General features: G+C 38.3%; 1 protein-coding gene across 3 annotated transcripts in view; it reads right to left on the reverse strand.

Annotated features, from left to right (window-relative positions):
* LOC142850416 (protein FRA10AC1 homolog) overlaps positions 1–17,076 on the reverse strand; it is a 29,589-nt gene that overhangs the window by 9,388 nt on the left and 3,125 nt on the right. For 2 of the 3 annotated variants that reach the window (XM_075973943.1, XM_075973944.1), the window contains 9 exons: positions 16,091–16,183; positions 15,920–15,965; positions 12,747–12,823; positions 11,437–11,520; positions 10,197–10,281; positions 6,755–6,800; positions 4,163–4,276; positions 2,436–2,478; positions 344–459 (listed from right to left, as the gene is read on the reverse strand). In XM_075973943.1, coding sequence (XP_075830058.1) covers positions 344–459; positions 2,436–2,478; positions 4,163–4,276; positions 6,755–6,800; positions 10,197–10,281; positions 11,437–11,520; positions 12,747–12,823; positions 15,920–15,965; positions 16,091–16,183 — 704 coding nt within the window. The remainder of the gene's footprint in view (positions 1–343; positions 460–2,435; positions 2,479–4,162; positions 4,277–6,754; positions 6,801–10,196; positions 10,282–11,436; positions 11,521–12,746; positions 12,824–15,919; positions 15,966–16,090; positions 16,184–17,076) is intronic. The other variant, XM_075973945.1, reaches the window with a different exon arrangement.

Raw genomic sequence — 17,076 nt, forward strand, 5'->3', positions numbered from 1 at the left:
ACTCTGCTTGAGCTAGACAAATATGGAGGTGGGTGTTCACATCACCCAACATACACGGAGAAAGTAAGCTCAAAGGGTCGGTGTGTCCTCCAGGTAACTCAGCTTGGAAATATCAGGAACTGACACTGCTTGCAGTATCATGTGATATGTTGTTCCTGCCCAAAAGGAATCAAAGCCAACTCTGCTCTTAAAACTGTAAGTGACGATTAATCTACATCTGCTTTCTCAACCACTTTGCTTTACTTGCTACAAAACACAGTTTTGAGACACCAGCGAGACTCTGATCAGCACCGCACAGACTGCAGTTCACACTCGGAATGAGGAGCTCTTTAACCTCCTTTACCTTCCTCTGTCCCCTTGGAGGCCTCTGAAGAAGATGATCTGGATTTCTTACGTGGTGAATCGTCACACTCAATCTTGGTTTTAGCCTTCCTTTTTTTTGACTTGATTTCTTTTCTCCTTTATGTTAAACAACACAATATTGAAGTTAATTTTTTCAACTTATTTTATAAAAAAAATTGAACAAATTAAAAAAGTTAAAGTATATATAATTTATATAATAAAGAACCTTGAACGAGTATGTAAATATTTTAGGTCAATATACAAGTTAAGATAATTCTGTAAGATAATAAAGCCTAAACAGAGATAGGGAACTATTTCATGAGTCTCCACACAATAAGACAGCTTTACTCAGCCCTCCACCAGCAAGAGACCCACACCCACCAAGCAGAGAAAACATGAAGAAGCAAGCGCTGTGACGGTTCTGACACGGTGAGAGTACACTCTCCTCTCAGAATACAGACTAGAGGAAAGGGACCTGGGAATGGAGAAAGTGCTGATTTTTAACTCACCTCTCAGCATTAGACAATTTATAATTTGCCTTCTTATTGTTCTGGCTTTACTTCTTCTTACAATTTAGTCAGTACAATAGATGAAAAGCAATTAATTTTAACAGCTTAAGAAGGAAGCACGAGGAAAAAAGCTCTCAAATATTTCTCAGCAGACATCCCTGCTAATGCTATCACGCTGTCACAGCAGTTAGTCATATTTTTTCTTTTATCAAAGTCATTTCAGATTTGATGACACTCAAAAGAGAAAATCACAAAAGACTTTCAGTCTCTCTCAGCATTGCTGACAGAAAGAGGAAATTAAGGTTAGGGCTGGCTGCCCATGTAACAAAACATCTGCTGACTTTAAGAATTTATTACTCATTTGTAGCAGCTATAACACTATATAGACATGCTTATAATAAAACCCATTTTAAGCCAGGTGTGGGGGTATATACCTGTAACACCAGCATACAAGAATCTGAGACAGGAGAATCACAAATTTGAAGCTAGCCTCAGATAAATTATTATTGAAGGCTAGCCTGCCTCAGAAACAAAACAAACAAAAAACAACAACAATAAAGAAATAACAACAAGGGGACTGGAGAGATGGCTCAGTGGTTAAGAGCATTGCCTGCTTTTCCAAAGGTCCTGAGTTCAATTCCCAGCAACCACATGGTGGCTCGCAACCATCTGTAATGAGGTCTGGTGCAATTCTTCTGGCCTGCAGGTATCCATGCAGATAGAATATTGTACACATAATAAATAAATAAATAATTTTAAAAAAAAGAAAAAATAACAACAATATCAAACCAATAAAACCGAGGTCAATGATCTCCTATGCATGCATGGTACAGGCCAGTGGTGCTCCTATCTAACTCAGACACAGTCCCCATGACTTAAGAGGAGCCTGACTTGACCAATGACGCTTGTATCACTGATGAACTCTATTTAAAAGACTGTTTAAAAGTAACAAGGAGGATTGAAGAGATGGTTCAGAGTGTAAAAGAGTCTTCAGTACAAACTTGAGGATCTGAATTTGAATCCCAAGAATCCACGTAAATGTCAGTGTGACCATGTCCACTAATAATCTTAGGGTTAAGAGGCAGGAAGGTTGAGACCAGAGACTGGAGAATCACCATGGCCTGCCAGTCAAACTAGTCAAAAATGGCAATCTCCAGGTTCAGTGAGCAGCCTTGTCTTAAACGAGCAATGCTGAGAAAGTCGGACAGCACAACAATCAATGTCTGCCTCTGGCTTTAGAACACACATGCATGCACACGCTTACTTTTGAACTTTAAAAGTTCTGAGAACCATTCTATGTAGTCTGCTTTATAATATCATTTCTAAGAATATTACAGTGTCTGGCCATTGGCTCCAAACTAACAATTCTCCTAAAGGGCATCTTTACCCTCCACAGATGTTCACATACAAAACTGCTTGGCTGGATCAAGGTAGAGTGGATGTCCGGTTCCATGAATCACACAATAATGTTCTATTTTCTAAACAATAAACTAAATCCACTTTCCAAATTGAGATTTAGACAAAACAATGAGTATGGTCTAAATTACTAAATATTAAAAATAGCATTTTAAAAGAAAAAATTACCTGTGATGAAAATTTAATTTAAAGGAACATTCTTGGCATAATCCTAAAAGAGAAAAACATATATCACTAAACTTCTGAATCTGTGTGATTATATTGCTACTCTATTTTAATTATGATTTCTCATGTTCTATATACCCCTTGCTATATATAGAAAATAATATGAAGAAAATAATCTAACATTATACCTCAAATTATATTAAAATGTCTGAGAGTTGAAAATATTTTTAACAATGCTTTGTTTTTAAAGTTTTTCATACAATGTATTTTGGTTATATTATTTCTCCAAGAGACCCCCTCCACCCACCCCACTTCACATTCTTTCTCTCTTAGAGAAAAGGTATAACTCACTGAAGACAATGGATTTTCCCTGCCACAGCAGCTATCAACTACATACACCGCCCACCTCACCTTCTGCCCCACTGCTGGGCCCTGCCCCCAACTCTGGCGGACTTCCACTGCTCAGGGCAGACCACACTAGCCAGATGAGCAGGTGAGGGACCCTGTGCCAGATGAACTGCCCCTCTCTGTACTCGGTTCTCAATTACAAATAGCTTCTTGCTTAGGATCAGGACTTTGTACCCATTTCCCCTGTCTAGTTTGAACCTGTGCTGGTCTTACGTATGCTGTCATAGTCTCTGTAAGTTCATGGTTTATCAGCCCTGCTGTGTCTGGGAAAACTGTTTTAAAAGGACTTTAGAAAAAGTGTCATCCATTGTGACAGAATTAGTGTCCGACATCAAAGATATCTCCTAACATAATAACATGATGTTATAGTATGCATATAATAACACTAATAGAATGGTGCTGTGGTCAACTTTTTTGCAGTGAGAGACAATTACTGCAGAGACTTAAACAGGTCAAAGTGCTGAGAATAAGCAGCTGTGAGTGCTCAGCTCTGCACAGGGCACCTGCCCTACCCTCTCCAAGGCCCAAGGAACATCAACAAGAAAGCGGGGAAAAGATTAAGATCCAGAGGTTGCATGGTATGTTGTGTGATGCTGTCCTCTGAGCTCTTGAATGCTCAGCAGTCGTGAGTACCTGAAAACCTGCACTAGATAAGTGAGAGTGGGGGAGACACACGAGGCCCTGCACCTTCCTGAAGACTTCTAGGTGCTGCCCATGCAGCTATAAATAACCCCTCACTGTGTTCTCTAAGGAACCCCAATTACACTCATTGGACCACCAACAAAAACAAAAATCAAGACACGTAGGAGGACTAGTGAAGAATGGACAGCCAGGAGGTGAGGGGTAAAAGAGAGTGAGTGGTTTGGGATGAAAATGTCATTGTGAGACCTATTATGAAGTAAAATTACTGTATGCGAGGTGAAAACGTCTTTGAAAGGATTCTTTCCTAAAATCTCGACTCACTGTCAAAGAGCGAGCTTATTTCCTGTCCGTGCCACATGACAGCTACACATTCAGCCACAGGGTCCACACCACCTTTTCTGACACTGTCATGTAGACACACAATCCAGTGACATTCTCTACAAGTTACCAGCCAGAAATCTGACATTAGAATTGTTTTTATCAAAGTGCTACCAAAATGCTAAAAATTTTAGACTCAAAGTTTCTTTGAGGTTTGGGGAAACTACAGGGGAAAAGAGCACTTTCAGGAAAAAGCATTGAATCTTTTAAAATTGAACTGTAAATAATCTACACATTTTCCAATTCCAAATTAAAGATTATTGTGGAAGAAATCCGCCACATCTCCACTAAACTCAACTTACTTAATTTAACAAGTGCATTTCTCTTTTCACCGTGCTCAATATACCCAAAGTTAACTTCCCAGCTCCTCAAGCCTTCTTTCTCATCACAACGTTTATTTCCACAAAAAAACTGACCTGCAAAAAGGAAAGGACTATCAGCCAGGACACATGACTTATTGGCATACAAACCTATGACCTCTGAACTTTAACCCTACAAAACTATTACCTCTAAAACCTTCTTTTAAAATTGTAAAATAAATAATAGCATGCAAAATAAATATTCAAAAATATATAATTAATTGTAACAAAGCTTATTATTAAAAATAATTGACCACAATAATTATAGCATCATATATGATGCTGTATGAAATCAAAGAGATTATTTGGGTTTTTCCTTTTGCGACGGCAACTGAACCCAGGGACGTGTGCCTGCTAAGCACGTGCTTTACCACTAAGCCACATCCCTGCTCTTTTGTTTCTTGCTAGTTTGCTTGCAACATTGCGTCAGCTGACCTAGAACTTGTTCTATAGGTCAAAGTTGAACTTATAGACATCTTGTCTCATCACCCAAATGGTAGCTGAACCATCAGACTGTGTCACCAGACCTTAAGAGCTGAACTTTTAAAGGAAAGAAAATAAAAACAAAAACCAGTCACAGAACTCCTGATGAAAAACTGTTCATGTAGGTAGAAATGTAGTGAGTCCATATTAGAAAATCTTGCACTTGGGAAAGTGAAAACATGAAGTGTGCTCACTAAAACCCTGGAAGGAGAAATCATTTCCAAACTATTTCTTCTTAGATCTGAGTCCTTAGTCTTTAATGGCAATATTAAAATTAATGTTCAAGTATTGTTACATTCTTTACTTGAAGTTCTAGCAAAAATGTTCATAAAAAACATTTTAAAACCTTAAACCTGACATACTAAATTTTAACACCTGACTGTTCTATCATATATCTGAAACTTCTAAACCAGGACAAAAACTGATGATCTGGAGGTGAAGGGACAACTAAAAATTATCTATTTTGTCAGAAAAAGAAAAATTAAAAATGATTTATACAATTTCCACCACAATAATTTACACTAAGCAACAAACAGAAACCACAAAATCCTTTTCATAAAATGCAAAAAACTGCCAAAGTGAATTTATAACATTAACATCTAAAAGGCTAATTCATAACTCAGCTTTTTGAAACATAATCTATTGCATGTAGCCCAAACTAACCTCAAACTTACTGTGCAGCAGAGGATGATGAACTTAATACATATTTTTAATTTAGTCTATCTATCTATCTATCTATCTATCTATCTATCTATCTATCTATCTATCTATCTATCTATCTATCGTGTATGTGTGTATACATGTTATGCCATGGCATATATCAGGGAGTCACAGGATGACTTTATAATTCATTCCAAATTAAACATGCACATGTTTATTTAGTATGTTTAGTAATGGCTGTTAAGCAACAACCACAACATTCTATCTTAACAGAGCAAGAGCTTGCCCTCCACCCCAACTAGTCCTACACTCACGACCTTAGAGAAAAACGCCCACCAACTTTTTTAAAGGCAGTTTTATATACTCTCCTAAAAATTATACTTAACAAAATTAACACAGACATTTTTATTAGTGAAAGACATTTCAGGATCTCTCATTATGTTAGATAAAATTATAAAAGAAAATGTAATCTTAAGAAAATGTCTATACTGCCTTATTTTTAGATGTTTATTAGTATTGTGTATGTGTGCAAGTGTGGTGCCTGTGCGAGTGTGGTGCCTGTGTGTGTGTGTGCATGTACATGTGTGTGTGTGTGTGCCTGTGTGTGTGCCTGTGTGTGTGTGTGCCTGTGTGTGTGTGTGTGTGTGCCTGTGTGTGTGTGTGTGTGCCTGTGTGTGTGTGTGTGTGCCTGTGTGTGTGTGCCTGTGTGTGTGTGCGATACATGTGGAGGTCAGAGGACAACTCGGTTGAGTCTGTTCTCTCCTCCCACTCCAGGTTCCAGGAACTGAACTGAAATTACTAGTCTGGTGTGACAAGTGTCTTTACCTACCGACCACTCACTGAGCTGTTGAACTGTTTTTCCTTCTCTTCTACAGAAAACATCCCTGCCATTTTTATGTGTGCACCCCAGGCATGCCTACTGCTGGGAGAGGCCAGAGAAGGGTTGGATCCCCTGGAACTACCGTGTTCTTGAACGGCTCTCAATGCTTGATCTTTTGATACTAGACTAAATATTTGGGCTCAATCTAGAACTAGTCTGTACAAAACTTCTATTGGGTTCACATTTGATGCTTAATTTCTACTTTCAGAATGTTGATTTCTGTTGGAATAGAGTACTGCCAATATTTTATTATAATTGGTAATCAAACACTCACTTGTTCCCTGTTATTAAGTCTTTAATTCTCATAACATTTTCTACATATTCTCAAATATTCTAAAGGTCAAATTCTAAAGGAAAAGTCATGAAAGTGTTTATCTGAAATACATATTCCATAATTTTATTTTATAGATAATAGTTTATTGTCTATAACAGAAAAAGTCTTACCCAATGATTTCAATTCTATATAACAAAATAAGCTGTGTTCTATTAAAACATAATTTTAAAAAAGTTACCTTTTCCTGAGATGACTTCTTTCTCTATTCTCCACCTGAATCCAAACTGGCATGAAAATAAATGCAAGCATAAAATTTAAATTACATATATATTCACATCTAAATATAAAGCCATGGATGACGACATTTTCAGCCTGAAAAATAAACCCAATTCTCAAGGTGATGGCTTTTCCTCTTTCTACAGGAATTTGAAATACCTCTGAACAATCACCAACCTCTGTTAAAAACGACTTTTAAAATCCACTACAAGTTACAGGTTTCAAGGCAGGAAAACACCTGCATTTATATTAGGGGTTGTGGTTATGGCAAAGGACAGTATTTCAACATGTTAACCCTGTAGGATCATGGTACTGAGAAAGAATTCAGGGGCTCAAGAGATGGCTCAGTGCTTAAGAGCACTGGCTGCGATTACAGAGAACCAAGTTCCACTCCCAGCACCCATGTCGTAGCTCATAACTGCTTGCAACTCCAGCTCAGGGGATCTGACATCTTCTGGCCTCCACGCGTACAGAACACATGTGCTGCACAGATATACATGCAGACAAAACAGTCATACACATTTTTTTTAAAAAGAAGGAAAAAGGAACAATTAAAATTTAATCTTTTTTGTCAAATTTATATCTTAAATGCAAACAAAGACTCAAAAGAATGTCAAAACATTCTAGTTAAACCTCACATAAAAATAAAATCCTCCAAGTCTGCAAAGAAAAACAAAGTAAAAATTCTAGGATAGCCCCCTTTCATTTTGTGGTTAAACTTATATATGAGTGCAGAGACTGTGTACCATTCAACACTCTCGGACTGTCTGCTGAAGCACCAAATCAAGTGCATTACTAGCAAGGGTTTCCCAAACCTTCCCTTAAGTTAATTTATTTAACAAATATACTTATTAAGCACCCATTTATTGGATGTGGTATTCAAATGAGGATAACAGGTAATTCTAAAAATAATGTCCGTTAAATCTTATTTTTTAAAAAATGGGGGAGGGGGACTGAAGAAATGGCTCAGCTGTTTAGAGTGCTCAGTGCTGCTGCAGAAGACGCAGGTTTGGTAGCCAGCATCCATAGAGTGGATCACAACCACCTGTTCCTCCAGTCCCGGGGATCTGGCACCCTCTTCTGGTGTCCACAGGCACCACGCACCCACATAGTACACATACGTGCAGGCAAACATTCATACACAGAAGATAAAAACAAGTAAGTCTTTACAAAGCGATATCCATCATCAAGAAAGTTGTAATCTATGGGGAATGAGGAACCACACTATCATATGAGGTAACTTCTGTAGCCTCATACCCTTTCCTGATACCAGTTCTTGCTGGATTCAAGCTGCAGTTACTAAAGGGTTGGTACTGAATCCTGCTTCCTGCGACACAGATTCTGTACACTTGAAATTTTTGTGAAAGAAAAATAGCCTTTGGCTCATTTAGGGCAGTGTTCTTCTTTCCTTTTTTTTTTAAAGGAAAAAATATGTTTTTTTTTAAAGTTATCTTTTGGGGGGCTGGAATGATGGCTCAGTGGTTAAGAGCATTGCCTGCTCTTCCAAAGGTCCTGAGTTCAATTCCCAGTGACCACAACCATCTGTAATGAGGTCTGGTGCCTTCTTCTGGCCTGTAGGCATACATGCAGATAGAATATTGTCTAGAGAATAAATTAAAAAATATTTAAAAAGTTATCTTTTTCTTGTGTCTGAATCTAATTTTAAATGACAGACTAATCCAAATATATTTTGAATTATGAAGTTTTCCTTTCTTTTTCTTTCTTGGTTTTTTGAGAAAGAAACTCTATCTTGTCCTGGAACCCACCATGTAGACAAGGCTGGCTTTAGACACACTGAGATCTGCCTGCCTCTGCCTCCCGAGTGCACTCCACAAGGCATGAAAATTTTTTTCAAAGAAAGGTGTAGAAATGTGGAACAAAGGAAGTCACTAGAAGTGCCTCCCTTCTCCCCTCACTCTCTATATGTATACACACACATATACACATATATACACGTGTGTGTACATATACAGAGTGAGAGAGCAGGCACTTCCAGTGACATGTATATATATATATATATATGTATATATATATATATATATATAATGTATATACATACACACATACAGAAGGGGGGAGAGAAGACATTGAATTAAGAGCTGGTTAGTTAAGTTAATAAAGCATTATCTGTGTAAACAAAGTTAAGAGCAAATGCATCCTAACACTGGACCACTTTCTGCAACACTTCAAACATAGTATGCCAGGATACATCTACTAATACTTTTTAAATAGAGCCCTTAAACACTTAACTTTTATTTGTGTATATCTGTTCTCCTCAACTACACCACAAGTTCATTTTCTTATTTGTTTATTTGTTTGTTTTGAGGGAGGATCTCCCTCACATTTGTTTTGCAGCCTAAGCTCGCCTTGAATTCACCGCCCCGCCACTGCCTCTTGAATGCTGGGATTATGTCCTCCACTATCACATCTGACTAGACTGCAGCTCTTCATGAAGGGCAGTCACTATATACTGCTTCCAGTTCAATTTCAACAAACACTGGAGTGATCCATAAAAAGCCATGGCTGAAAAGCCACTGCCATGTTTCAGACTTGACCAGCAGTGCCATGGGGATTCCAGATTAGTTATGATAACTAACTGGTACAGACAGGAGCTCTGCAGCAGCACCCACAACTAACCTACAAGAAACTGAGTGGCCAGGGTTATGCAAATAATTACTGCTACCGTCTATACAGAACTAGAAAACAACTTACAAACTAAAAACACTAAAGAGACCAAACTAAATGAAAAAGAACTCCTTACAGTTTCTTTTAAGATAGCTGTTTACAAATGGTTGTTTTCTTAGTAGACAGAAATATGCACTACCCAACATGTATTCCTTCTTTTCGCATTTCCGACTGAGATTACCCGTTCCTGGAATACCTTTTTTAGTTCCTGTGGAAGTTGAGCTAGGAATAAAAATAGCTTTAATATTAATTAAAGATGTAAAGTAGAAATGGGAATCTGCAACTACTAATTAGCACTAAAAGTGAATTTCATCAAAATAGAAATATTTATGTAACAAAAGTGCATCTGCTACTCCATAAATGTCAATCAATCAAAACCGTTCATTTCAAGCATGATCTGTGAATGAGACATCATTCTGCAGTGTTTAGTCACTAGAGGCTCAAGATGAGAGCCTGGATAGGATCCAATTGCCAGCTGTGTATAACTTTAGGCTTTTTATGGTTATCTCACAAACAAAAAACACCCATCCTTCATAAATTCCATAGATTCTTTGTAAGTCCCATGATCGCACAAGTTAAGCAGTCATAATGATATTTCAAAGTGCAAGATAACAGATTCAAATCAGTGCCATGAAAGAATAATGTGGGTCACAGTGGTTAATAAAAACTAATGCTGTAATTGAACAAGAGCTCCAGCTATAAATATTCACAGGACATACCTTATTTTCTTTGTATCTACTGAGGTCAGCTATGCAATATTCCTTGAATAATTTATCATAGTATTTCTTTGCAAGTCTCTTCTCCCTAAATCCATAAAAAGTATGTAGCATACATTTAGAAATCCAACCACAGTTTGCTGCTTTGAAACATTATCAAATAGGTAGCTTATGATATAAATATTAATGTTAAAAGAGGCCTAACGCAGACAGATGTGCTGACTATCTGGAGATGAACTGCTAATGGCAGGTCTCTTGGAAACTGAAGGACTTGGGGAAATGAGAAATAGAATTACTCTTCATTCATTACCCTTTGCGATATCTGCACTTTCATGGCTTCTTTCTCCCAAAGTATTCAAAACATTTTATAAGAAACATAAAATATCTTATTATAAGACAACAATAAAATAATTATTTTTGAAGATGGGGGGGGTCAAACAATTAGAATTAATATTGCCAACGATTACTGGAGGAAATTTAACATTTAAGAGTCAAGAGTCTTAAATGTTAAGTTCTATCCTTGATTTAGAAACTGTCCTATTAAGAGTTGAACGCCTTGAATCAATGATGACTAAGACAGTGTAGACTGGTGCTGGAGAGACAGCTCAGAGACTAAGAGAATGTACTGCTGTTCTTCAAGAGACATGAAATTCCCAACACATGCTGGGTGGCTCACAACCACCTGTAATTCCAGGGAATCAGCATCTTCTGGCCTCCACGGGTTCCCACATACATGTGGCATATACACACACAGACACACACATACACACACACATACAAATAAAAATAATAATATCTTTAATAAGTAATAAGCAAAGAGAAAACAGAATAAGAAAGACAAGACTTGGGACTGGAGAGACAGCTCAATGGTTAAAAGCTCTTCCAAAGGTCCGGAGTTCAATTCCTAGCAACCACATGGTGGCTCACAACCATCTGTAATGAGATCTGGTGCCCTCTTCTGGCTTGCAGGCATACATGCAGACAGAATACTGTATACATAATAAATAAATCTTAAAAAAAAATACAAGACTAAAACATCTGCTTCACTAGAAGCTAATGGTTGAAATTTCCAAGCCATCAAAATGGCAACACGGTTTAACCAGTGACAGCTCCTGCCAATCTGCTGATCTGAGTTTGAACACTGAAACCACAATGCAAAAAGAGAACCAACTCTTTTAAGTGGTCATTTAACCTCCATCCACATATACATACAAAGTAAATAAATAAAATGTAATAAAGTTACCAAGTCATATCTGTTTCATCCTCTTCATTCCATAGGAATCTATGGTTTTCTCGTATAACATCCAGGTCTGTCTTATCATTCTCCCTAGGAAGCAAAAATTTTCATTTAGTACAAAAATAAGTCAGATTTAGATTAAATAGTGCTAAAATTTTTGAAACCTTGAATAAAAATATAGATAAAAGTACAATTCTATTTGGAAATTTTTACATAAAACAACTATTTCAATATTTTCAGAAACTATTTAAGAAAAATGCAAGAAAGGAGCAAGTTCAGTAGAGAAACAAATTCAATCATCTCTATGGGGTCTAATTATACAATTAAGGGGTATAAATATGCAAAGTCACCAAAGCAAGAATGAGAAAGTGGATAGACTCTAAGTGAGGAAATGGGAATAACAACAAGTGAGACAGACCCAAGAGACTAGCCCTCGATGATGTGCAATGCTACATCTTTTCACCAGTTTCCTGGGAAGACTAGTAAAGGAGGAAGAGAAATAGATGCTCAGCATGGAAGCAGAAGAAACGCTTGAGCAGTGGGCTCAGTGGATGGGGATCAGAGTGGGACAGCTAAGAGAGTGTGCTGAAGTCTTTAGGGCTTACTACCCAGGAGGAAATTCATGCAAGAACAAGAGCCTCAACACAGGAAAAATTTTCTGTGTGGAAATTCTAGAGTGAAGTTTCTAGTTTGTCTTACCTTTTTATTAATATTTTTTACCTTTTTGAGATTATAAATATAATTACATCATTTCTATCTTTCCCTTCCTCCCTCCAGCCCCTCTCAGATACCTTCCCAAGTGCTTTCATTCAAATTCACGGCCACCTTTCCAACTGTCACACACACACACACACACACACACACACACACACACATACACACACACACACACACACACACACAGATGTATACAATTATTGGTTGCATCCATTCTTTGGACACTCGCATGGCACTTTCTGGTTTGGGAAGGAGCCTTTCAGATCCTTTTATAATCGTGTGTCCTAAGTGTCTGATATCTTCAGTAGGGACTTACCTTCAACCTTCAGAGAGCAACCAAGAGCAACAGAAATAGCCTTAATGTTTGGAGAGTCTCCTGGACATTGCCTTATTTTTACAGTCCAGCAATCCTGGACACTACAGTTTCCTCATCAAGAAGACACAAGTGTATTTCCCACACATACTGGTACTTCCCACAGCACTCTTGCCTCGACAGGTAAGGAAGCTACCTGAGGCCTGTTGCCTGGGAGGATATAACAGAGGTCCTAGAAAACCATCCATACTCGCCCTACATCCTATGTAAACCTCACAACACTTACCCTAAGCGCTTGAAGTCCTCCCTTTTGCCACCATAGTACAAAATATAGTCATTTACAAACTTTGTGTGCCTTTGATACTGAAATGCAAAACATTAAGGATCTTAATAACTGTTCACGAACTGTTGCATTGGAATACATTACTAAATGGAAAGACAGAATGGCGTGAGTCCATTGAGCATTTTCAAATGTCAGGCAGACAACTGCATGACAGACTTTCACTTTCTGCTGAAAACAGTTCCAGTGCGTATCACTTGTAGTGTCTGGAATCTTCATGCATACGTTATTCTTGTGATAAAAATGTACAACCATCAGGGAGAAGAGGGAGCTTCCTGTTCTGTTCCTAGACTGCACACAACCCCACTCTCTTATCCAGTCTAGTAATATTACAAATAAAGAAACTGTGGCTTCTAAATCACAGGTAAGAAGTAGAAGTTATTGTCCATTATTACACAATGTAACAATCAATGATAAAGTATATAAAAATAGGATATAATGTTTATAAAATTAAGTCACACCAATATTAAGGTTTCAAAAAGCAAACAAGAAATCAGAAGGCAGGCATGGTGGCTAACACCTATAATGCCAGTGTTCAGGAGGCTGAGGAAGGAGAACAACAAGTGTTGTTCCCCTCTGTATGTTGTAAATATCACTGGTTAATAAAGAAGATGTTCTGGGCCTGTGGTAGGGTAGAGAAGAACTAGGCAGGGAAAACTAAACCGAATGCTGGAAGAAAGACTCGCTGAAACTTTGCCATGACCTTGTGGTAATGCACAGATTAATAGAAATGGGTTAAGTTAGTATGTAAGAGTTAGCCAGCAAGAAGCTAGAGCTAATGGGCCAAGCTAATTAAGACAGTTTCAGCCTGCTCTTCAGAGTCTGGGCAGCTGGGAAACAAACAAGCAGCCGCCTACAACACTGGACAGCCTAGGCTACAGAGTGAGACAGTGTCTCAAGAAGAAAAGAAATGAAATAAATAAATCAGTTTTTTTTATTCCACAAAACCATGTATATTTTCCACACACTGTAACAAAATATATAAACATTTAGCATTTGCTTATGAAGCCTTGGTAGCACTCTCTGCACTCAAGCAAACTGAGCTGTCTCAACTCCTGTGACCACATTCTTGAAGACACAGTTATTTCACTGCATGATGTATTCTAATAGAACACTTAATCAGAACATGAAATTGAGGTGGGGGAGCCCAAATACCTCAAGGCCTGGCTTCAAACTCTTCAACTACCACTAAATGGGCATGGGACAGGAGCAGCTAATTTTTTCGATAAGGATCTAGGTGACAAATCTTGCAGGCTTTGCAGTCTCATGTCTGCTGTCACTGCTCAGCTCTGCTAGTATAACATAAGACAGTCAAAGGCAACAGGCAGGGCCGTGGTCAACACGACCTCTATTAAAGCCAAACTATGTCAGTGGGAGCTTGGCTTCCAAGAGAACCAGTAGACAAAGGCGCACCCCTCCAAATTCCTCATACACTAACAACTCCAACTTTGGGCACCATATGTAAAAACAAATACAAGCCTGGAGAGGTGGTGACTGAAGGGCACATCCCTAGGCTTTCTTTGTGCCTCATCTATCTCAGATTTGGAGGTGAGACTAGCAACTAGAAAACACCAATAAGCACAGGCTGAAACAATTACAACAGCCTTTCTCCCTCACATTTAAAAGGCCAAAAGTCATTCTAGAAAAATCATTATCTGATTTGTTGTTGTTTGTTTTGTGTTGAGACAGGGTCCCACAATGTAACCCTAGTTTTCTTGGAGCCTACTATGCAGACCATGCTGGCCTCAAATCCAGAAACTTGCCTGCCTCTGACTCCTGAATGCCGATTCTGAAGGTGTCCACCACCACACCCAACAAGACCGCTAACTTTTAAGATAACTACTTCACTGTAGCTAAACATCCCAGAAAAAAACTGAGGTCCTCTGCTGCGGACAATGGTTTTACCCTATAAAGATTTGTTTCTTGTACTTGTTCAATAAAATGCTGATTGGCCAATAGCCAGGCAGGAAGTATAGGTGGGGTGACCAGGCAGAAGTAGAGGCAGGGCAATGAGAACAGGAGAATTCTGGGAAGGGGAAAGAGTCAGTCTGCAGCTGTCACCTAGACACAGAGGAAGCAAGACTGCCTTGCCGAAAAAGGTACCAAGTCACATGGCTAACACAGACAAAAGTTATGGACTAATATAAGTTATAAGAGTAATAAGAAGCCTGAGCTAATAAGCCAATCAGTGTATAATTAATGTAGACCTCTGTGTGCTTCGAGACTAAATGGCTGCAGGATCAGGCAGGACCGAAATCTCTGTCAACAGAAATCCCTGGCAACACCGCTACCATCCATGCCATAAAAACAGCACCTATACTTTCATTCCTGCTAGTGCCCTAACACCCACAACGAAGGTGAAGAGAAGGGAGAACATGCGTTTAAAGCTTATGGGAGAGGAGACCCACTTGGAGGCTAAGCCAAGCTTCCGATGGGTTAAGAGAGAGAGAAACAAACCTAGGACACAGCAACTTAAAGGAAAAGAATGACACAAAGTGAGTCAGGTGACTCTAGAGTGATGCTTCCTTTTCTCAGTCTCCTGGAGCAGACCCAGAACACCCCAGGGCTTGCCTGACCTCTCCTGTTCCCTACTCTCCCCTCAGCAGTGTGACGTCAGGGTAGCAGTGCCCTGAACTAGACCAGACGGCCTCCAGCTCCACCTGAGGACAGAGTGACAGCGGGCTATGGATGGCGCTCAGGCAGATTTAATTTTAAAACAGAAGTTTTGCAGAAATTTTAAAATAGCCAAGAACCAGGTGTAAAGGGAATACATTAAAATGATACTACAGAAGACAAGAACAGAGAAGGGAAATCTGGAAAGATTGACAAGAACAGGCTGGAACATCTGTTTAAGTTCATGGACTTTTTAAAGTCTATTTATAGAACAAAACTAATATTATTCATTATTTTTACCCCTGGATTTTTCCTATATATTAGCAATAGAGAATTATACCTGAAAATAAATGGCAAATATCTATATCAATAATTACTAGCCTGTAAATATAAAACTGGTCCTTCTGACTTGACAAGATTTTGATTTTTAAAAATTAGGAAACACGGTTAATAAGCAGATTTTGAAATATTCTATTGATTAAAAAACAGGACTATAAAAAGGATACAGCATCCATAGCTATGAGATGAAACCTTCTATTTCTTGCTTCTTCCCTGTTTTAAAAAAAAAGTTTAAGTTAACTCAAATACCCATATTTTATTAACATAATAAAATCCTCTTGTCCCAAGATTATAAAACAGCTAAAACCAAGGAAAGTCCTAACACCAGAACACCACACCTGTCCAGCAGGTCCGCGGCCACTTGCTTGTGGACCTTCCCATGGTTTTCTTTCTGAAATGGTTTTGTAAGCAGCAACTCATCTTCAACTGTCCTAGTGTATTAAAAAAAATTCAAAGAGTTAGTTTTTCTTGAAGGATTCACCCCAATTCTTTGCACGTTCACGACTGCACAGCAAATATTCTATTAGTGATCTGCATCTCAGCTGCAGCAGTTTGAAGGAAAAGTTTCCTGCAACTACAGCTGAACACTTGGTTCCCAGCTGGTGGTGCTGTTTTTAGGAAGGTGGAGCCTTGCTGGGAAGTGGAGCACTGCAGAAGGTCAGCGGTTTTATAACCTGGTTCCAGGTGTTTCCCTCCCTGACTGTACCCCCTTTTTTAGAAGTTTTGCATCCTATTCCTATTTAATGCTTGTAAAATGGAAATGACAAAACAAAATGGCTGGTTTTAACCAGCAGGTTCCTAGTTCAGCTCCTGACTCAATCATTTACCACCTAATCTTATTATTAGGTTATTTATCTGTAAAGTAGGAATAAGGATGATTTAACAATTAAAATATGGAAAAGAAAGGTTAACTATAAAGGCCACTGACCACAAATGAGCAGCCTGACTGATACAGATAAATGGAATCCTAGACCATAGTATCCAACTAAATTTGGTCAAATTCTATTCTTGCGCACTGCAGCTGGGGCTTCATGTATCTGAGGCAAGCATCCTACCAACTTAATTACCTCCTCAGACCAAAATGTAATGTTTCTTAATGAAAATCTAAAAAACATACATTGTTATTAATAATATTTCATAATTATACTATTCTTTTTGTTATTCATGAAGATTCACGATCTTATAAAATGTTCAGTCCTAGTTAGTGAACCTAACATATTAGTCTCACTGTGGAATAATGAACCAACTTCTCTAAGCTCCATTAGTATGAATCAAGCACTCCAATGTCAATACGTAACATGAAGTTTCTAAGCACCAAAAGTTA

Source organism: Microtus pennsylvanicus, chromosome 5 (genome assembly GCF_037038515.1).
Source record: "Microtus pennsylvanicus isolate mMicPen1 chromosome 5, mMicPen1.hap1, whole genome shotgun sequence".
Classification (NCBI taxonomy): Eukaryota; Metazoa; Chordata; class Mammalia; order Rodentia; family Cricetidae; genus Microtus; species Microtus pennsylvanicus.